This window comes from Pseudorasbora parva, chromosome 22, assembly GCF_024679245.1.
Source record: "Pseudorasbora parva isolate DD20220531a chromosome 22, ASM2467924v1, whole genome shotgun sequence".
Lineage (NCBI taxonomy): Eukaryota > Metazoa > Chordata > Actinopteri > Cypriniformes > Gobionidae > Pseudorasbora > Pseudorasbora parva.
Genome location: NC_090193.1, coordinates 19,282,908 through 19,306,811, shown reverse-complemented (window position 1 = coordinate 19,306,811; position 23,904 = coordinate 19,282,908). Strand labels below are relative to the sequence as shown.

At 39.3% G+C, this 23,904-nt stretch overlaps 1 protein-coding gene across 2 annotated transcripts in view; it reads right to left on the bottom strand.

The window, feature by feature from the left end:
* LOC137058722 (inactive N-acetylated-alpha-linked acidic dipeptidase-like protein 2) overlaps positions 1 to 23,904 on the bottom strand; it is a 436,678-nt gene that overhangs the window by 5,842 nt on the left and 406,932 nt on the right. Inside the window, exons 13-14 of one of the 2 annotated variants that reach the window (XM_067432114.1) lie at positions 18,386 to 18,584; positions 9,164 to 9,816 (exon numbers count right to left, since the gene is read on the bottom strand). In XM_067432114.1, coding sequence (XP_067288215.1) covers positions 9,753 to 9,816; positions 18,386 to 18,584 — 263 coding nt within the window. In that variant the 3' untranslated portion in view covers positions 9,164 to 9,752. Of the gene's footprint in view, positions 1 to 9,163; positions 9,817 to 18,385; positions 18,585 to 23,904 lie in introns of those variants that run through there. The other variant, XM_067432113.1, reaches the window with a different exon arrangement.

Here is a 23,904-nt window from a genome sequence, read left to right as displayed (position 1 = left end):
GTTACCTATTATATTGATTATGTGTAATCCTTTATTGTGGTCTTGTGCTACGATTTGCAATCACAGATCAGACAGACATGTAGCTATGGGCCAGGGCTCGCAAAGTTCAATGTCCCGGGGCTATGTGTTTTTAAGACAGGCGCGTGCGTGTGTGTGCGGTTTGCACTTATAGCCACTGATTGGGCGGGTAATAAAAAAAATTACATTCCAATCAATCGTGGGTGGATGAAAGATAAATTGTTATGTTTTTTTAATAAATACGTTTTGCAAGTTTTAAAACAATTCCCACATGTACTGACAGGGGAGCTGTAGCTCATTAGATATGCAAATCTTATCCAATTGTAGCAGTGGGTGTTTACTTCCAAGTCTTCAGTGCGGCATGCCCATAGAAACCAAGCGTGCAGGAGAGAGGCTCAAAACCAGTGTAGAACATAGCCTATTACTTATTCATTATGATGTTTTTGAAAACCAGGCAAACATCATAAGCTAACCTCAGACAACAGTATAAAAAAAAGAAAAGAAAGCCAGTTCATGACCCCTTTATGCCTTAAGTATCCTTTGTTTTTTAAGTGCTTGTGAGGGGGTTATGAGAGAGTTGTAACTTTAGTTTAAAAGAATACAAAGTACATTTTTATCGGTGCATAACTTCGGGAGAAAAATAACACAGACACTAAGCAAAGATGAAACTTTCCAGAGCACGTCACCGCTTGCGTTCCCACACACGCACGCTCTTTTATCAAATGTAAAAAGGCTACACGTTTGACTGTATGCATACGCTACTGTTCACGTAAAAAATCAAGTATACTTTGGACTTTAACTTACTGTCTTCAAATGGAACACAAAGTTATAATAATTGAAATTATTGAAATTCATATGACATACAATTAATAAAAAGCTAAATAATTGAGTTATAATACAAATAAATTAAATAAATATAAATATAACAAAATGGAAAATAAAACTTTAATCGAACAAATAATTTTTTTAATAAAAAATACTAACACAAAAATAAATTATATAATATGTAATTATAATTTGTAGAATTAAAATATGTTTAAAAAATATTAATAAACAAAATGAACCACAAAAATAATAATAACAATAATACAAAATTAATAAAAATCTAAATAAAACAAATTATTTATGCTTTTAAAACCACAATGTGCATGTTAAAAATGCTCAAATATTATGAATAACTGAATCATGAGTTTTATATCGGCACAAAATTACTAAAAGGCACAAATTTAAGATGTAAAATATTTGGATTAAAATATCCCAAAAACACTAGAACAATGCTATATATTTTTGTTGACTTGTGTACTTATAATATCCCATACATTTCTAACAATGTTTAAATCCAGAGAAATCCTTTCAACCAGGCCATCTATCAATGACACCATGTTACCCTCAATTTTATTTTGTAGAAACCATGGAAGCACCAAAGATGCTTCAATATATTATGTGTTTTATTAGACCAGTGAGCAACTGTTTAGATACATTTATCGACGGAAAATGAATCATCATTATAGCTCAACACATTTAGTCATATAGTTGCCTAATAACTTTCAACACAATCAAATAAAACAGCGCTGACCCCACATACTGTAGCATGACCGGAAGAAGCAGAAGCACACTTCTGCGACAAAATAAAAGCTGCACTGTTATCGGGTTGTGTGTTATGCCTTTCATTAGAAATCGTTCCAGTGGCCTTGTTCAGCTTCAACGGCTTTCAGCCGCACCCAGCTTGATATTACAGTTACATAAGCTCATCTATGAATATAATGTCTGCCTAAGTCCCATTTGAGTGGTATTTTCCACCAGCTGTAGATGTGAAGACAACAACTCCCATGATTCAATTAAATCAAGGCGTCATCAAGCTAAGACTTTGTTTTAAAAATGCAACCTCAAGTGGTGAAAAAATACATATTGTGCCTTTAATGACATTTTGTACATTTATAACTAACTATCAATGTTGTAAAGTCAACCAGTTTTGTAAAGTATCATTGTTCATTTGGCCCAATTGCTTACAATGGCTTTCTGATTTTTTTTTTCTTCGTATATTTGATATATGCAACAGATCTCTGGGGGTCTGTGAACCCCAGTTTGAGAAATGCTGCTTTGGAAGCTCTTCTGAGGATGACATAAAGTATAATGCACTTACATGTCCTGTCATCTACAAGCATATGTTCAGATATAACAGAAAGTATAAATACATCACAAAATCAATACCAAAATGCAAGCTTGGAAAACCTTTGAGCAACCGCACATGTTTTCAACTGTAATCTGCAGAGAAATCACCTGAACTCCTGCATGACAATTTCAAAAGAATTTGGGCCATTTACTTCATGGTTCAAGGTCAAACATTGATTTCTGTTTTTGGACTTTTAACCAGCTTCACACATCTAACTGTAATAAATGAAGCAATTCTTGATCTGTAAACAGGTCAACTAAAGGCGAGAATAAGCCTATGACCTTCAGAGACCAATGCTTGTATGAAAACCTTATCCATGAAGTCTATCTTGCTAACTGAAATGTATATAGTAAGAAATGGTTATTCCTTTTTTGTTTGGCCTGTGAGTCATATCACTCAGAATGTGGCTCTTCATCATTCTTAGAGGAATGTTCTGGGTTCAATACACGTTAAGCTCTAACTGACAGCATAATCAACACAAGTTGATTACCAAAAGACATTTTGATTTGTGGTCTTGGCCACTTGATCACAAGTGCACAAGACTGATCTAGGTCTATAAAATGACAACTTATATTGATGCAATATTGCTTTAGAACAGTATTTGAAGCTAAGCATATCCCATTATCATCATGTTCAGGAACTTATGTGCCCTTAAATTGGGAGATGTTGAGAAAAACCTTCCAGTGTAAGTTAAATTAAGTTGATATTACATAAAATTAGGCACCTTTGGCACCAAAAACAGCCTCAAGTCTTTTTGAGTAAGACGCTACAAGCTTGGAACACCTATTTTTTAGGTAGTTTATCCCATTCTTCTTTGCAGGACCTCACAATCTCTATTAGGTTGGATGGGTAGCGTCAGTGCATAGCCATTTTCAGATCTCTCCAGAGATGTTCAATTGGGTTCATGTCTGTGCTCTGGCTTGGCCACTCCAGATTCAAAGAGTTGTCCCAAAGCCACTTCTTTTTTATCTTGACTGTGTGCTTAGGGTCATGGTCCTGTTGGAAGATGAACCACCTCCCCAGTCTGAGGTCCAGAGTGGAGCAGATTTTCAGCAAGGACGTCTCTGTAAATTGCTGCATTCATCTTTCCCTTGATCCTGACTATTCTCCCAGTTCCAGCTGCTGAAAAACATCCCCACAGCATGATGCGGACACCACCATGCTTAACTGTAGGCATGGTATTGGCCAGGTGATGAGCAGTGCCTGGTTTCCTCTAGACATGATGCTTGGCATTCAGGGCAAAGAGTTCAATCTTTGTTTCATCAGACCAGAGAATTTTGTTTCTTCAGGTGCCTTTTGGCCAACTCTAGGTGGGCTTTCATATGCCATCTGTCAACTCTACCATACAGGCCTGATTGATGAAGTGCTGCAGAGATGGATGTTCCTCTGAAAGGTTCTCATCTCTCCACAGAGAAATGCTGGAGCTCTGTCAGAGTAGCCATCGGGTTCCCTCCTATCATTTTACTCATAGAATTAAGTCTTGTTAAGCAATCAGTGATTGAGTCATGTCTGTTGAGCACATGTGATTAGAAGCTACACCTGGGAACTTTGAGTAGTAGCAATATTTAATGATTCACTGAATGTGGCAAATAGCTGAAACGTCATCTTTGTATGTGCTGGGTTCGCAGTTGATAAAAGCTATTCTTAACAACAGATTAAATTTGTTTGGATAAACATAATTCTGAATCCAGGATGACACCAAGGTTCCTAACCTGGGTGGAAACTGAAGGGAAATGATTACCCAATTACTTAATAAACTTGCTCCTTCATTTTGGAGAACCAAAACAAATTGTTTTAGCTTTGTCATTGTTAAGTTGAAGAAAGTTTTTTGCCAACCATTCTTTAACGTCCCTGATGCAATCCAACAAAGGTTGAATGGAATCGCCAGCATTCAATGGGCAAGCATAGAAATGAAATGCAACATTGTGCTGCTTAATAATATCCCCTAGCGGACGTATGTATAAGTTAAAAAGAAGTGGACCCAAAATAGATCCCTGGGGGACTCAACTAACAATAGGGGCAGAAGATGAAGAAAACTTACCTAACTCTACAGAGAAAGACCTGTCTTTAAGATATGAATTAAACCACAGTAATGCTGTCCCCTTGATACAAAATAAATGTTTTAAATGCCAGATATGTCACAGTCACTCCCAGTCTCACACCTGAATTCACTTCCTCATCTTCTCTCCCGCTCTCCCCGGATTCCCAGCACCTGGTCCTCATTGTTAGCGCACCTTTATGTTTGGACTCACTCCCCTCACTCTTTGTCGGTTCTTATGTATGTTTGTTAGTATCAAGTGTATTATGTAGTTCCAGTTGTCTGAGTCTTGTTCTGAGTTTTTGTAAATAAACAAACCCGTTAGTTTTGGATGTCTTGTACTTCTCATTGCCTGACTACATCTACACGTAACAGAAGAACCTATCATACCGACAAGACATCCCAGACTAGTATGGGCATCTTTATTTTTCCCGGGACTCCCAAGGTGCCAGCTTCGTCCTCTGCAACAGAAGACCAGTTGTGGGGCCTCTGGCAGGACGGCCGGCTGCTGGAGAGGTACAGTCTTGTTCAAAATAATAGCAGTACAATGTGACTAACCAGAATAATCAAGGTTTTTAGTATATTTTTTATTGCTACGTGGCAAACATGTTACCAGTAGGTTCAGTAGATTGTCAGAAAACAAACAAGACCCAGCATTCATGATATGCACGCTCTTAAGGCTGTGCAATTGGGCAATAAGTTGAAAGGGGTGTGTTCAAAAAAAATAGCAGTGTCTACCTTTGACTGTACAAACTCAAAACTATTTTGTACAAACATTTTTTTTTCTGGGATTTAGCAATCCTGTGAATCACTAAACTAATATTTAGTTGTATGACCACAGTTTTTTAAAACTGCTTGACATCTGTGTGGCATGGAGTCAACCAACTTGTGGCACCTCTCAGCTGTTATTCCACTCCATGATTCTTTAACAACATTCCACAATTCATTCACATTTCTTGGTTTTGCTTCAGACAGCATTTTTGATATCACCCCACAAGTTCTCAATTGGATTAAGGTCTGGAGATTGGGCTGGCCACTCCATAACATTAATTTTGTTGGTTTGGAACCAAGACTTTGCCCGTTTACTAGTGTGTTTTGGGTCATTGTCTTGTTGAAACAACCGTTTCAAGGGCATGTCCTCTTCAGCATAGGGCAACATGACCTCCTCAAGTATTTTAACATATGCAAACTGATCCATGATCCCTGGTATGCGATAAATAGGCCCAACACCATAGTAGGAGAAACATGCCCATATCATGATGCTTGCACCTCCATGCTTCACTGTCGTCACTGTGTACTGTGGCTTGAATTCAGAGTTTGGGGGTCGTCTCACAAACTGCCTGTGGCCCTTGGACCCAAAAAGAACAATTTTACTCTCATCAGTCCACAAAATGTTCCTCCATTTCTCTTTAGGCCAGTTGATGTGTTCTTTGGCAAATTGTAACCTCTTCTGCACATGCCTTTTTTTAACAGAGGGACTTTGCGGGGGATTCTTGAAAATAGATTAGCTTCACACAGACGTCTTCTAACTGTCACAGTACTTACAGGTAACTCCAGACTGTCTTTGATCATCCTGGAGGTGATCATTGGCTGAGCCTTTGCCATTCTGGTTATTCTTCTATCCATTTTGATGGTTGTCTTCTGTTTTCTTCCACGTCTCTCTGGTTTTGCTCTCCATTTTAAGGCATTGGAGATCATTTTAGCTGAACAGCCTATCATTTTTTGCACCTCTTTATAGGTTTTCCCCTCTCTAATCAACTTTTTAATCAAAGTCGCTGTTCTTCTGAACAATGTCTTGAACGACCCATTTTCCTCAGCTTTCAAATGTATGTTCAACAAGTGTTGGCTTCATCCTTAAATAGGGGCCACCTGATTCACACCTGTTTCTTCACAAAATTGATGACCTCAGTGATTGAATGCCACACTGCTATTTTTTTGAACACACCCCTTTCAACTAATTCAACTAATTGCCCAATTGCACAGCCTTAAGAGCGTGCATATCATGAATGCTGGGTCTCATTTGTTTTCTGAGAATCTACTGAACCTACTGGTAACTTGTTTGCCACGTAGCAATAAAAAATATACGAAAAACCTTGATTATTCTGGTTAGTCACATTGTACTGCTATTATTTTGAACAAGACTGTACGTGGAGGAATTCTCCGAGCTGGCTTATCTGGTGAACTGGCCCGATGCCCAGCTTAACGCTGTGTTTTTGATGGGTTTGGATGAGGACACCATCCGATTTATGGACGCTCCGTGTATGTATTCCTTAGTTGAAACTATCAATCTAGTTTTGTTTCTGAATGGTTCCCCGTACGAAATCGAAGAGTGTGTGCCTCGTCCGAACCCATCATCAACATCCACTCCACTCCACTCACCCCTCCAGTGGACCGTCCAATGAGGCCCCCAGGCCAGGAAACCACGGAGGCCAAGACGGCCCATGCAGCAAGCCTGCGCCTCCAGTCCCAATGGCCGCCACCGCACCAGAGCCAGAAGAGGACTGGCTCACAGATTTCTGTCAAGAACCCGTTCCGCTCCCTCAAGAGATTTCTCTGTCCCTCGAGAGCCCGCTCCGCGCCTTCTAGAGCCCACTCTGCTCCTTCAAGAGACCGCTCCGCTGCCGCCAGAACCCGCTCCAGGCTTTCCCGAGCCCGCTTCAGGCCTTCCCGAGCCCGATCCAGGCTTCAACGTGCCCGCTCCAGGCCTTCAAGAGCCCGCTCCAGGCTGCCCAGAGCCCTCTCCAGAGCCGCCGCCAGGCTCCCCAAAGCCGCCTCCTGGCTTCTCAGAACCGCCTCCCGGCATCCCAGAGCCGCAGCCTCCCGGCTTCCCAGAGCCATCTAAAGACTCCCATGAGTACCCCACTCCAGCCACCCACGAGCCCCCCTGCCAAGACCCTAAAATTGCTAAACAAATTTTGGGGGTGGTTATAGGTCTGTGGGTGGGGAGCATAGGGCTGGGGCTCAAAGGGCCCAGCCCAGGACTCATGCCCCATCCAGGATCCCAGGTCAAGTACTGGTAGTTGCCAGCCTGGTACTCCTGTTGTCCCCATTGCCACCCAAGGCTCCTCTCCCACCATGGCCTCCCCAGGCTCCTGTCCCGCCATGGCCGCCCTAGGATCTGAAGGTCCTAGTACCACCCTGTAGACCTCCAGATCTGTCTGCACCTCCCCCGCACCTGAGTGTAGGTCTCCAGGGCGCCCCCCCGCCTCCCCAGTGTTACATCTTAGGCGCGAGGACGCGCCTACCGGGAGGGGGAGGTAATGTCACAGTCACTCCCGGACTCCATTTCCCAAGATCCTCCCTGTCTCACACCTGAACTCACTTGCTCATCTTCTCTCCCACTCTCCCCGGATTCCCAGCACCTGGTCCTCATCATTAGCGCACCTTTATATTTGGACTCACTCCCCTCACTCTTTGTCGGTTCTTATGTATGTTTGTTAGTATCAAGTGTATTATGTAGTTCCAGTTCTCCAGCGTGTATATTCTGTTCTGAGTCTTTGTAAATAAATGAACCCGGTAGTTTTGGATGTCTTGGACTTCTCATTGCCTGACTACATCTACACGTAACAAGATAAGAACGTTATGGTCAAGAGTGTCAAAGGCAGCTGTAAGATCAAATAGGATCAATACAGCATTTTACCGGCATCAACTGCAAGTAAAATGTCATTGAACACTTTAAGCAAGGCTGACTCTGTTCTATGATGGCCAGTAAAACCAGATTAAAAAGGTTCTAATAACTTAGTTGCATTTAAAAACTGTATCAATTGAGACTGGACAACTTTTTCTAAAAGATTTGATAAAATTGATAGTTTAGAGATATGCCGATAGTTACTTCAACAACCCTCATCCAGCCCCTGTTTCTTAAGCAAAGGGTGATCAACCGCATGCTTAAAACTCTTAGGGACCACCCCAGTGTCCAAAGATGAATTGATCAACACTTGGATACTAGGATCAGTTATAGGAAAAGTAGATTTTATAATCTCTGAGGGAATAACATCAAGCGAGGAGGAAGTTGTCTTCATCTTCTTTACCAAATCACAAAGCTCCAGTAGAGAGACCTGCTGGAAAGTATGATAAAGCGGCAAATAAGTTAAAACATTTTCACCAAAAGCAAAACTTCCACTTTCCAAGTCTTGCCCCTTTTTACAATTTGAGTCATATCCAACTTTACACCAACTGTTGCTGAAGGTCTTTTTATAGAACTCTCCATGAAATCTTTGATATTGATCTGAGCTCCCTAGTATCACCAGATACTTTGTTTTTAATGGAGAAAGAGTTTTCCTGCTTAGCAGCAACAAATCGAGTTTAGCGTACGCAGCAGAGTCCCCTGCATGGGTCCAGATATCATCTGTTCCATGTCTACTGAATATTGGCATTCATTTTATCTGCAAGAACAAACCCTCTAGTGTTTCTGAGCGCTATTCTTTCTCTATCAGCCAATGAGGGCAAGCTCTTACCTGATGCCTGACTGCTTGAGGAATAGTTACATGTGTCAAGCACATCCATTAATGACAACAAAAATGTACTTATCCATATGACATTTTAAAGCCATATGATTTTATTTGTTTCATTAATTAAAAATATCTAAAAGTTAACTTCTAAAAAACACCAAAATATGCAATAACTACAGCTCATACAACCTGTGTGCTAGACTCAGTATCATGAGGAAACAACAAAAACTTAGTCCATAGCTATCAAATGTGCATATTCCAAATTCGTGCCATAAATGGTTATGAAACACACAAGAGCCAGTGGCATTTGGCATAAATTATGTGAAAAAGTACATGGAATGATACATATTGAGGCAACATCTTTGAATATACACAATTGTGAAGGAGACTTGAGAGATAAGGTGCGGTCACATTAGCAAAATTTCTGTGAAAATGTCCATTGTCTATTGTAAATAGTGTAGCTATATATGAAGCACAGCTCACATAGTCATTTAAACCAAACAGATTTCTCTTAGTCAGTGAATCTGCATGACCAACTTCAACCCACTGTGAAATTTGTATGGGGAAATGTTTTGCCATCATGTAAAATCGCAGGGGCCTGATGTATAAACATCACCACAGGCAGCGAGACGGTATCCGCCATGATGTTAGAGCCTGCACCTCCTGAGAGAGACCAAGGATCACCTCGCTGTGGAACCCAAGCAGCATACACCTGACCAGGTGAATGAGCTGACACCCACAACCTCAGTATGGACCATCGACCTCACCAGACTTGCTCAGCACATTGGCTCCACTTGGGTCAGACATCGCTTCAACTGTGCGGCAAACTTGAGGTCCATCCACTGCTCTCTGCCCCTCCTTTGTTTGCCGGCTTGCTCCACCCTCCCTCAGGCTTCACCTTCGCTTTGGTCGTCCCGGTCTCTGGCCTCATGATCCCCACTTCCATTTTGGGAAGGTCGTCACTGTGGCTCTGTCGTAGCTGCCTAGATCTTCACCATCTTTCCAGCACCTCGGCTCTTTGGCTGCGCAGTGGGCTCCATCCTTGCGTTTTGTCATCCCCATGCCGTTTCCATCAGTAGTCCTTCATGGCTCCTTTCTCCAGCAACTTCACCATGAAGAACATCCCTGGCTGTGGCCTGGATAAACGTCCAGCATAGCATTCCTTGCTCAATTCATCTCATCGCTCTCATCAACACTGCTCCATATCCTCTTCCTCCTCGCAACCCTTTCTCTACCATGTGAGGACACGCCTTCTGGGAAGAGGTGTTCTGTCACAGTTCTGTTAGTTTGGACTTTTTGTGTTTCACCACCTTCTGCCTGAGTTAATCATTTGTTGTAATGGACAGCATTATGCTCAGCCATTCACTCAATCTACTCATCACATGTATATATGTTCTGTTCTGTTTGAGTCATCAGTTTATGAATGTGTTGTTACACTGTGTTCTTGTGGATTATCCTGTGGATTTATTAATTATTGCATTTATCTTCACCTTTGTGTGTGTTTTTACAACCACCCACGTCACAGTGGAGGATAAAGTTTGTTTTAGTGAAAAATGACTTAAATTTTGATCTGTTGTTTTAATCGATTTATTATATATTTTTATCAAATAATTTTGGTGTTTTTAAAATATTTTTTAATTGGCAGCCCTTGGTTATGCCACTCATTGTCATTAAAGTGAAAGCGTGCGTAAATTATATAAAAAATTGTGATTGTGGGGTGAATTCGGGTTTCTATAATGGCTCATAGTACACTTTACAAGTTGCTTCTGTTATAGCCTATATCGTACAATAGTGAACAAAATATTTTTTGAATCCATTTTCAATTGTACCAATTTAATAACGTATATACCCAAATATAAGACAAGGTTTTGTGTCCTAAAAATAGGTTGAAAAATGGGGGGTCGTTATATTCGCGATATAGACTAAATCACATATCTATTAAACTGACGATAACAAGGTCAAGCTGTTGACGCTCGCGTAGCCTTCCAGGGATAAATCACAACACATGAACACCGCTCACACTGAGGAATAGTTGTTTTTCAAAATGTTGTTTTTATATGTATAACATATTATACAATTAAACAACATCACTCAACCATGAAGAATGTGTTTTCCTGAATACCATCACAACTGAAAATGACACTGATTTCATATGACAGTTCCATAAACAAATTAACATTAAGTCACTTACATTTTAGATGTAGGAGTGTTTTTGTTTTTTATTTCAGCAGTGAAAATAGTTCCAACCATAGATTCTAATAAAGTTCCAAACAGCAGAACCATAACGCCTCTCACAGCAACAGTGTGTTACTGAATGATTCGGTGTTTGAATGAATCGGTTGAATCAAAGATTCAATAACCTGTTCGTAAACGACTGCCTCAATCTTGAATAAATCAGCCGTTTGAATGAATCATTTAAATAAATGACTCAATGAAAAATGACAAAAACACAAATCTCACAACATTATATAATGCAGCTGTAATTTTTCAGGGTAATTTTTTTTTTATTTGATTAGTAACAGCCCTATAGCCTAGTGTCTTATTTTAATTTAATGTATAGATCAAATTTAAGAATATAAAGTAAAATCAGGGTTAAAAATGCCCTTTCAATATGCCAGATTTCAATATGCCAAAGCTGATTGAACACAGTTGAGAATATTGCTTCAGAATAAATTATATTTACAACACAGAAAAAAATTAAAATATACCTTATTTCCGGACAAGCACATTTTTTACTCAGAGAAGTGAATGACCGATTTACTAATCCGAAGGACAAACACATGAACATGCTTAATGTCAAGGCCTGTAATGAATGGTGTTTAAAAATTCCAATGAATTATCAGTAGAATTTTCAAATAAAAACATTTTCTTTTGAAAACCAGATTTTTTCCACACCCCCCCCCACCCACAAATAAGTCTGGAAAAAGGGGGGTCGCTTATATTCAGGGTCGTCTTATATTTGGGTATATACGGTACATTGGTTAAAACTGTAATAATAAACAGAGAGGCAAGAGTTTAAAATGGGGTAAAACAGTAAAGATCAGTGAGAGGGTGTTAATTCTCAGGCCAGAACCCAATAAGATAATGAGCAGGTACCCTGATGAGTCTTGCACTTCATCCGTTTGCTTCCTCTTGTGTTAATTTAATAAAAACCACTCCATGACATGCTGATTGCCGCTGATTACAATTGCATGTCACTTTGATAATAACAGGGCCCTCCTTCAGTCCAGATTAGCAAAACCAACAGACGTTAACAGCGGCGTCAAGAGAAAAGTCAAAGCAGAAATGCAGCACACAGGGGGGGCAGAAGATCACAAGGATTGATAAGAATATCAAACTAGCATTCACCTAAATGCAAAAAGGAGAAATAATCAGTGTCCAATTTGATTGCACGCTGTTTTGCTGGCCACTCTATTATAAATCCAGCTGCAACACAATTCCCATCAGATCACACTAAAACTAACAAGGACATTTAGCACAAGACTTTTAGACTAAATTAAAAATAGGTGACAAAATTCATAACACTAGACGGCCGGCAAGCAGGATACCACTTTTGTATGCACTGGCAGGGTAACGTTAGCGCGAATGCTGTGTTTACTGATGTATACTTTAGTTCATTGCCAGATTGATGTTACAGCTGATGGTCATGAAAAACTTTTTTTCTGTAAATGTAGGCTTGTTAGTGACGCGTAATGTTATCTATGCAGTTAGGTACAACTGTCAGGGGTGAAGCACTGATATTAGGTCACCACAGGAATGATTCAACAGACAATTTGTAATAACACAATAACCATAACGTGTTGTTCATTATAAACGTGGGGTTATGAATTATATTGAGAACATCATACACAGAAAGCATGCCATCATGCAAGTTAACTTACCCTGTAAACTTTAGCCGCATTCATCGTGAAACGTGCAATTCAAACTACACTCACTTCTTTTGGAGGTGCAGCAGGAACGCAAATAGTTGGTACAATTTTTTTTTCAGGAGCAGCTTCTTAGCAAAACCTGCTTCATACTTCATACTGACCACCGTTTTTAAAGCAGTCTGGTGAGAAACGATTTGCACGGCGCAAACATGAAAGTATTGACGTTGATCGGTGTAATATTCCCTTCGAAAACCAAACTCAGCCACTGCATCTTCAGGGGTTTGGATTTAGGAACATCAAAATGACTGCTGTGTTCGCTATTACACCCAAGAACAGAACACCACAATCGCTTAGACGCCATTCTGCTCCAGCGTATCAACATTGGCGGACTATGATAACAGCTCGCTCAGGGCCGGTCTGAGGTGAAACGCTCCAATAGTCGTGGGAGGGGCGTCCGACGGTGTGACGTCATACGGTCGAACGGCTTAATGTGAGACAGGGGAAAACATATCAGGAAATTAAAAAACACTCCATGGATCATTATAGGATGGTTGTGTACAGGCACTGCCAACCAACATTTCAGCATTGTAAAAGTGCATGTACTTTTACAATCTGCATATGTCCCCTATAACTCCGTAATTTAGGCCTAAACTTCTTAATATTGTGCTTCACCCTTTTTCACTCTTTGCATTTCCATCCCCTTAAAGGACAACTCCGGTGAGAAATGAACCTAGGGTAAATTAACAGATGGTTACAGAGTAGATCGTTCTCTGGGATGCGTTTTCATGGAAATCGAATGTAAAGAGTTTTATCTTTAAAAACAGATTAGCTTGTAACACTAGTCTATGGGGCACAGAGTAGTGAAATTAAATCGCTAGTTAATACCACTAACAAGGCTAAAAATAGCCTCACACTAACACAGTAGCATAATGAGGGTCCCAACACGCAAACCGAAGCATTGAGAACTTTGTAAGAGTACAAACAGTTTAATAAGAAGACACTTTTTAAACACAGTGCATTACGCGTTCACGGACAGGCGCCATCTTGGAAAACAGTCTCGACTCATCGAGTGACGAGAGCTTTGCTAAGTGATGAACTGTGACTTGGAATCTCATATGCTCCGTTGTTTCCGGAAGAAAACACTAAAAATAAAAATGTCCATGTTATTACATTTCACAAACTTAATTCCTATCGACCAGCTCACTTAGAACAGCGCTCGTGGATCGATTCATCGAGACTGTTTTTCGAGATGGCGCCTGTCCGTGAACGCGTAAGGCACTATGTTTACAACGTATCTTCTTATTAAACTGTTTGTACTCTTACAAAGTTCTCAATGCTTCGGTTTGCATGTAGGGACCCTCATCATGCTGCCGTGTTAGTGTGAGGCTATTTTGAGCCTTGTTAGTGGTATTAACTAGCGATTTAATTTACCACCCTGTGTCTACCCTGTGCCCCATAGACTAGTGTTATAAGCTAATCTGTGTTTAGAGATAAAACTCTTTACATTAGATTTTCAAGAAAACGCATCCCAGAGAACGATCTACTCGGTAACCATCTGTTAATTACCCCTAGGTTCATTTCTCACCGGAGTTGTCCTTTAATCAAGGCTGTTCTCAGGGGAAAATATACATTTGATTTAAAGGAATAAGTTGATTGTTCATTTAATTTGCTGACCTTATATGCTTTTGTACATGAAAATACTCTTGATTTTGGCATTGCTATATATTGAACTGCATTGTTATTTCATGAAAACCAAGTGCTGTGATGGCAAAAGCTGATGACATCAGCACAATGGCTAAATGATGGTTACTTCAGTCCATCGACCCACAAATCCCCCTAAGGGGAATCATGGGACTATAGGCTAATAAATTCCTATAGACTCCTACTATAATCTAATTATGCTAATTATGGTCTTTCACCATGAACAACCAATAATCTTTACGATCATTCATTTTTTATGAACCTGGAGGCAAATTCTTCATGAACTATATATGTAAAATAAGCACCATGTAGCCAGTGCAGCCTTTTCTAAATGCTATATAATTGTCATACTAAGATTTCCATTCTGTAAAGCTGAATAATAATGCAACTCTGAGAGGGAGACTTTCTTTTTCTCTCTTTTTCTGTTTGTTTGTTTATTTTTTATGTTTAATTTTCAGGATGTGGCAGTCACACTTATGTCTAAGATAACAACATTTGACAGAGATGCAAATGAGCACGTCTAGTCTTAGTAGCATCTGTCCCAGTAGATGGGAAAGTGATATCACCATAAAGAAGACACAAGCATGGTCCTTTTGGAATAGTTTTTTTGTTTTGTTTTGTTTCAGTCTACCACACTGCCAGGTGCATGCTGATTAAAAATGCAGTCCAACTTCCCAGAATACACTATGGCCAGAGTTTTCAAAGCAAGGTGCTGTAGTTGCTGTACTCTAGGGGTGTGCAGCGCAGCCAGTATTTGTATTTGTATCTGCATGTGGGTCATTGATAGCCTGACGTTATTATATACATATTGTAATCAGAATATGAGTCTGATACTGCTCCACTGTGCTCTGATTATGGGGCGTGTTTCAACCGAACCAAGAAAGAAAATGCCTCTGCACTCAATTGGATAGACCTACAACCAATCAGGGCAACAGAGCAAGTTTTATTTTTAAATTATGGCACTGTATGACATCATAAAGGGTGGAATTCCTTGTATGGGGACTTCTCCCAGGTGAGCATGTGCACACATCAACCAGAGCGAGCTCAAGAGCATGTCCATCAACAAGCTTTGCTCAGGTTACGGTAGCCGTCGGCAGTGCTGTCATTCTGTTTTTAGACCACAAAATCAATGTCACTAAAGAAGTGTGTTTTTGGTTGTGAGGTAAAGATAACCTTCTTCAGCTTCCAAAATAGCCCAGTGTTAAGGAAATAGTGGATGCAGTTTGTTTTTCTGTATAGGCAGTAGGCAGTGAGTGAAACTGCATCAAATGAATGTTTTGTTGGCATTCCACGTGCAAGTACATAATGTAAACAACATGAACGTACAGTGAACGAAAGTTTTCCATATTGTATGTATTGTATTGTATGTGTGCATGTGTCATAGGTGTGTCTTTTATAAATATTCAGCGATATGAAGGATGCAATACTACTCTATAGGTACTCAAAATTAACATGAGATTGAAAATGAATTTAAACACTTTAAAATGGAATTTAAATAACATTTTAAAGTGTTTAAATTATTATTTTTTTTACTTTTTATGCTAGAAGGTACAACCAAAATACTGTATGTATATAGTGTAGTTGTAACACCTGACATGTCCCGATGTTTAGTTGAATTTTAGTTGAAAGGATTCAAATTTAAAATTATTCCATAGTCTTTATTGTTTTAAATTATAGGAGACCATTTTAAATCGTCTGTTTATTTTTTCGGTCAGATGCACCACCTGACATTTTGGGGGTTGCATATCTGTTCCATTTCGTAGTTATCGTTTAACAAATATGCCTTGTATAAGCATAAAATACATATTTTATTATAATTGTAACATTTATTTAAATATCTTCTAATTGTTGGAGCTGATAGCCTCGCAGGCAGTGCTTCAAAATGTAGTGAATAAATTCGAGTCCCGTTGTTTATCTGAATTTTACACATATCGTAGTGATGGTAGAGTAAGGATTTGGATTGGGATTAGAATTAGCTATTTTCTAGCCTGGATGCCATTTGAATTTAGCCCCACCCACAACATTTGAGCTCAGGCAGTTCGGTCTGGACTTGATCCATAGAGGAGTAATTATGCTTGAAAAGAAACTGTTCGGACCAATCAAATTGAGACGATTTCTCTGGGCGAAAAAAAGGCCTTTGGGGGGTAAAATTTGTTATTTTGGCATAGTTGCTTGCTAAAATTCGCATTCTTGGGTCTATATATCACATAATTGAGATCGCTTCACTTCAACCCGCAGACATGGAAAACAACCCGCGGAAAAAATGCAGACTTGGCGCAGTTGAGTTCTGTTGACATTTGACGTTGCATTTTGAACATTATGCGTGGCTTCGTTGCTCTGATTGGCTGTAGGTCTATCCAATTGAGGTCTTTCCTGGTTCGTTTTAAACACGCCCCATAATCACAGCACATTGGAGCAGTATCAGACTCATATTCTGACTAGAATTGAGTGTGACCACATCAAGCTAGCTATTTTCTGTTTTCCAGAGGAAATTTGTGTACAGTAGTTGTCAGAATGATAATACACAACCTTAAATAAGAAGAGTCAGACTCTATTATTAATTTATTAGAGCTGTGAAAGAAAGTATCCAGTGTTGAAAATTGCTAAAAAAATGCTTCCTGAGAGAGAGAGAGAGAGAGAGAGAGAGAGAGAGAGAGAGAGAGAGAGAGAGAGAGAGAGAGAGAGAGAGAATGATGAGAGATGCACAGAGATGGCATCGCAGCATTTTGATTTGCAGTCGTGCTGTGCTTATTTACTTAATTTGTATATCATCATTCAAGGTTAACTTATTATAAATAGACATCAAATAGTAGAAACTATGTATGTAGTAGTATTTTAGTTTATAAGACTTACTTTTACACTCATTCACTTTACACACTCATTATTGCACAGCGGTTTTAGATGTTTATGTATAATATTGTGCTATCGACTGGCTCACCTGTTATCCACCAAACATGAGGAGTGATTGTCTGCTGAATATTTTTTGTTTTTAAATTTCGAAGCCATTATCCATGTCATTCCTGATAAGGTATTCGGCTTCAGACACATCCATATACTGTACTAAACCGACAATGCAGCTTAGTTCTCATTGCCTTAGAGCAGTGGTTCCCAACCACGCTCCTGGAGGCCCACCAACAGTGCACATTTTGCATGTCTCCTCAATCAAACACAGGTCATCCACTCATTAGTAGTGACTCCACTCCTGTGGGTGTGTCATGCAAAATGTGCACTGTTGGTGGGCCTCCAGGAACGTGGTTGGGAAACACTGCCTTAGAGCCTCAGCCAACAACAAGACCGATATGTTCTTAATTCTAAAATGAATTGTCATATCATGTACCGCATAAACATGGTATGTATCATACCATAAACCGCAGATTTTGAGGGAATAGTAATTAGTACACTAGATCACGGTTTCATCACCATATCCACCCGTAAATGCTTTCCATTTCATCAGGAACAAAGAACACAGATGTGACATCTGTCCTTGATTGCACAAATTGCTGGTCCACTATGATAAGTGGGAATATCGTCCAACTTAACCGATCAATTTTGGTCCCTCCTCTGAATGCAAACACCTTCTCAAGGCAAAGCGCTTGACATCTGCATATGCATATGCATATGGCTTTTGAAAATGAGGAGTGGGGGAACTCCTGATAAACTTTATATTATGTTTTGCATTCTAAAAGATGTCTAAAATCAACAAACTTGTGATGAAAAAATTTATTTTGCTAAACCTCCTGTGTGGGAGTAAGATAAGTAGGAATAGTAGGAATAATAGGAATAGTAGGAAAGTCAGTATTCAATATTTGATGCTTTTTTGTTTTCCTTAAATTAATGTGACAAAAAATTGGCAGGTTTAGCACGCATGGCGTTCTTATCTCACTTTTTATTCTGCTTTCATTCACCCCAAACACTCAATAATTGATATCTCTCTGTTTTCAGGTATATCAAAGTTTCCTCAAAATGTTTCACCACTTTGCTCTTCCTTTGAAACTTAAGGGCTCTTTGTAAGAATATATTATGGTTTGCACGAAAGGCTTCATGTTGTAAAAATGTATGGATTCATTAAACTTTTAGAAACAATGCTTTTTCTTCACGTTTGTGATCTTGTAAGCCACATGTGTAAAAAAGTTACCTGTAAAAGCCTGGGGGAGGGTTTGAGATCAGGAAGCTTTTTTCCAGATCTCGAAGGACGTCATTGAGCATGCGCACATGGGCTGGATCCCTTTCTTTGGGGTCATTGGCAGGACGCATGACCTCAGATTGGAAGAAGGCTGAGTTGTCCCTCAAAGATGCAGCCACGTTCAGCAGGTCCGGCCGGCTTAGTGGGTCATCTACAAAATGTTAGACATATAAATGGATAATTTACAATAAGGTTTCATTTGTTAACATGAACTAACAATAAACAATACTTCTGCTGCAGTTATTAATCTTAGTTACAGTTAATTTTAGCATTTAGTAATACAACATTTCAATCCAAAGTTGTATTGGTTAACATTAGTTAATGCACTGTGAACTAACATGAAACTGAAAAATTGTATTAACTAACATTAATTAGTGCATTCAATTAATCAATTAATTAATGGAATTAATCAGGATTAAATGTACCTAACATTACAATTTTTTTTTCATAATGTAATACATATTTTTCAAATTTTGAAACAGTCTGAAGATGGTTTCTGATACATAAAAAAAAATCCCCTGGTTTTATACGGGCCCTATTTTAACGATCTAAGCACATGGTCTAAAGCGCACGGTGCATGTGCACTTAGATTGGGTCCAAATCCACTTTTTGGTAGCTAAATGGTTGGCGTGCCCTGCACATAGTCTAAAAGGGTTGTCCCTAGTCTCTTAATGAGTAATGTCTCATCTCCCATTCCCTTTAAAAGCCAGTTGTGCTTGCACCATGGCGGATTCACTATTTACATGATAGAATATAGACACCATCAACCTGACGAGTCGGTTTAAATCATAGACTGTAAAAAAATATGGACGTAGTGTCCGTGACGTCACCCATAGGATTCCGATAAGCCGTTCTGAAGCTTAAAGTAGAGTCGAGCTGGGCGTTGCCATCTTGTGAGTGAGTAAACGCGCGTCACTCCCGGATAACAGAAAATGGGCAAAAAGGCGGGATGTGCGCGGAGCTGAGGTGACGCAATAACTATAGACGGTGGATAAATGGCTATCCACTTGTAACCACGCCCTTAATTATGCAGAACTTTAAGGCTTTATATAACGTAAATGAATGAGTTATAAAAGAATTCACCCCCCTCAGAGTTGTCATGAAGATCAAAATTAGCCTTATAAGCCAAAACCACAATTTGTACCAGGCTGTAAACATGTTTTTTTCTGCTTTAAAGTTGGGAATTTTAACATGGGGCTCAATGAGATTCTACTCCCTTCTGGAGCCTGTCCCTAGTGGCCAGTTGAGGAATTGCAGTTTACATTACTTCCGTATTGGCTTCAAGAGAGATCGCGGGAGGTTGCCGCTTGGTTTAAATACATGTGTGCATTTCCACAACGGCGTAAATGAGCATGGAACCATGGAATTTCTTCATCTGCACAGCCAATGGAAAGCATTCCGACGGGACTCAGGACTGAAATTATGTTCATGGGTAAGCTGATGTATTAAAGTTTTATTAATGTTACTGTGGGATAAAGCGGAGCGGGTCCGAGAGCCTGGGACATTTTACGCTGCCGTTGCTGTATTATGCTAATATGCCAGAGTCCTTTCGTTGTGTTGTTTACGATTTAAGTTATGATTCAATTTATATTTAACATTCGCCTCCGTCTCTGACTTTGATTTTTTTTAAACGTTTGATCACAATTATATATCATTGTAACGAAACAGCAGTGAGTGCTAAATTACTACAAATTAAAACACAGCAAGTTTTACTTGGTCAAAACAATCACACTAAAAATACATTTGAGTGTGTTGAAAGTTGTAACATTTTGCTCTTGTCTTTAGTATGAGACACTTGTTGCACACTACAGTAAGCCAGATCGATATTAGAATATCATATATTTAATGACATAAAATCTGCATGAATTGTGTTGCTAAATGGCATGTGATTCATTTTAAATCTTTGTGGAGAAAATGCGGTATTACTGTAACTACAAATGAAGCTCTTTCTGATTAGGCTATGTTAGCACACATTACAAAATAGTGTTTACTTTTTGGTTACAAACATGCTAATCGTGGTGAATCAAGACAACAAGAGATTCAAACAATAAGGCTAACATTGTTGAGCTACAGTGGGGCAAAAAAGTATTTAATCAGCCACCAATTTTACAAGTTCTCCCACTTAAAAAGATGAGAGAGGCCTGTAATTTTCAACATAAGTACACTTCTACTACAAGAGACAGAATGAAAAAAAAAACGAAAAAAAAAAACAGAAAATCACATTGTCTGATTTTCAAGAATTTATTTGCAAATGATGGTGGAAAATAAGTAGGTGGTCAATAACAAAAGTTCATCTCAATTCTTTGTTATATACCCTTTGTTGGCAATGACAGAGGTCAAATGTGTTTTGTAAATCGCCCCAAGTTTTTTAAAAACAATGTGATTTACTGGATTTTTTCTCTCATTATTCTCTCATAGTTGAAGTGTAACTATGATAAAAATTACAGCCATCTCTCATATATTAATTGAAAAAACTTGCACAATTGGTGGCTGACTAAATACATTTTTGCCCACTGTATATAACAATGATATCCAATCAGCTGCTAACCTGTCTCATAAAAATTGAGTGTAACACAGATGTGATGTCATTGACAGGCAATGCAATGACAGGACGCAAAATAGCTGATTTCTCTGGATTTAAACATTTTTTTGAAACATTTGGGATAATGCAAAGTACACAAGTCAACAAAAATCAACAAATCAATAAATATTATATATATATATATATATATATATATATATATATATATATATATATATATATATATATATATATATATATATATATATATATATCATGGATATGTTGACATACTTCTTGTGCGAGTTTGTCCACTCAAGCAGAAGACTTGAAAGATAACGCAATATTTGTGCGCTGTGAGACGCTCTCGGATGAGTGCACATAGATAAATCTTCTCACTCGCATCCTTTGGCTCTACACACGGGTGATGACGGCGAAATGACAGCTCATATTCGGACATACGGCAGCACTCGCATGTGTTGAACACTTTACAAAGAGAGACCGCTTTGGCCACGTTTTTCTTTTATTATCGCTGTAATTGTAATGTATCACTGAGGAGCCAGCATGTGTATCCATCGACAGAAACATACATAAAGCATTATTTTCAAGTTACAACCCATATTAAAGATGCGTCATCAAATGTGAGATGAACCGCGGTGCAGGTGCGTGCTGGCAACTTTTACACGACAGCACCCTGCTAACGGCACCTCGGAGTCTCGCGTTAACGCCGATAACGGCCCACCACTAATTATTATTAAATAAATATATATATATATATATATATATATATATATATATATATATATATATATATATATATATATATATATAATAGGATGCTTATATGTGGCAAGCAGTGAGGCGAGGGACCGGGGACCGTGAGAGCGGGCTGGTGACGAGTGTTAAAGGGGGGGGTGAAATGCTGTTTCATGCATACTGAGCTTTTTACACTGTTAAAGACTTGGATTCCCATCCTAAACATAGACAAAGTTTCAAAAACTAATGTTGGACGTTTGATGGAGTATTTCTGTGTTAAAAATACTCCTTACGGTTTCTCACAAGTTTCGGAGAGTTTTTTTTCGAGGATGGCTCAGCTTGACGTCAATAGAGCGGAAGGTCCTTGTATGGGCCGTACGGGCTCTTCTCCCGGTAGGGTGCGCGCGCGTGACTAGAGCGAGAGAGGAAATGCACGCCCATAAACACTGCTCTCAAGCTGCAGATCCAGTCATCCGTGAACACTTATGTCGGTTATAGTCCGCGCCGCGCTCCACTTCATTCCTCCACTTTGACATTAAGTGACTTCAACGATTCAGCACAGCATTCCGGGAAGGCAGCGCTGCATTTGAACCGATTTGAACGCAGAAATGACGGGAAGCTTCACAACATCGCTTCAGTCACATTGCAAAGTGGATCTCCACACTCCAAGAAGTGTGTTTTTGACGGAGCCATCCCAGCGATAAAGCTTCGGTCCTGCTTTGCAAGCAGCCGGTGAGTAAAACTGCTTCAAATGTCTGTGCTGTTGCTTATCGTCGCATGAGTAAACATCAGTAAACGACACGAACGGACACTTCATTGCTGTTCTATGTATAACGTTACACTAGTCTGATGTGCAAAACCGTTTTGCTTGCTACTGCTAAGGTTTAGTCGCATACAATAGTCCATAAACCGAATCATGTCCTCATAAACTCCGAGTAAACACACACAAATGTTGACAGGCCACTAAACACAGTACATACCACAGAGACGGACGTCCTGCTGTTGCTGTTTCTATTTCAGCCTCCGAATTAGATTCTGGATCATATCTATTAGCTGAGATCGATAGCAAGGGTTTCTCCACGCTTGAGGACATCACCGCTTTGTTTGCACTCGTCATTCTTTAGCTCCGCCCACACGATACGCCTCCAGGCGCTCGTTTTTTTCCGGAAAGACTCGGTACAGCCTATATTTCTTTTATAAATATGATAAAACTAAAGACTTTTCGGAGATATGAAGGATGCAATACTACTCTATAGGTACTCAAGATTGACATGAGATTGACTGAAACTGAGAAACTCCCAATATATACGGGGCTGTCTGTAGCCTAAGCCAAGATCTTGACATTCTTTGTCTGGGACAAATAAAATATTAAAATAACCAGAAACGCGAGAATGACTGAAAGAGAATTAAAGAATTTTTAAAAATGTTTTTATTATATTCAATGTAAACAGCGATTGATGAGTGTATCTCTGCCTCTGGTACGTTAACAAGTCGCGTTGAGGCTCGCACTGCCTGTCTCTTTGTGAGAGACATTCGTGGAGAAATCAAAACAATTGAGCAGCAATATAAACTCACAGAAGAAACATACTGGGGTAAAACTGATTTTTTTGTAGTTGTTGATATTTATGATTTATGATATTGTTAATAACACAAGTCGACTTTTCAATCGTGAATTGTGTAGCATGAATGGTGTAGCCTAGTTCAATAAACAGTAGCCTAATTAATATTAAGTTACTTACATTTTAGATCCAAACAACCTTTTTTGTTCCATTTCACCCATGATTTCACAGACGAAAATAGTTCCAGAGGAAAGCAACACTCAGCGCAGTGTTTTGATACTAAAATGATTCAGTGTTTTGAATGAATCATTTGAATAAACGACTCAATGACTCGCTTATGAAGACGATCACTTGCTGCCCCCTAATGGCGGTTATGTTTAAAAGTATGATTGCATGTTTTATTTAGAACATCAATCTTATAACATTATTTATTGCAGCTGTATACGGAGCCCCTAAAGTGACTTGGTGGAGGAATTTTTTTAGGTGGGGAGGTATTTTTTTTCTCTAAACCTTGTGCGTGCGTTCCCTCGCAAAGACATTTGCGTTCCCTCGCAAAACTTTGCGTTCCCACGCGCGAGGGACCGCAAAGTTTTGCGAGGGAACGCAAATGTCTTTGCGAGGGAACGCAAAGTTTT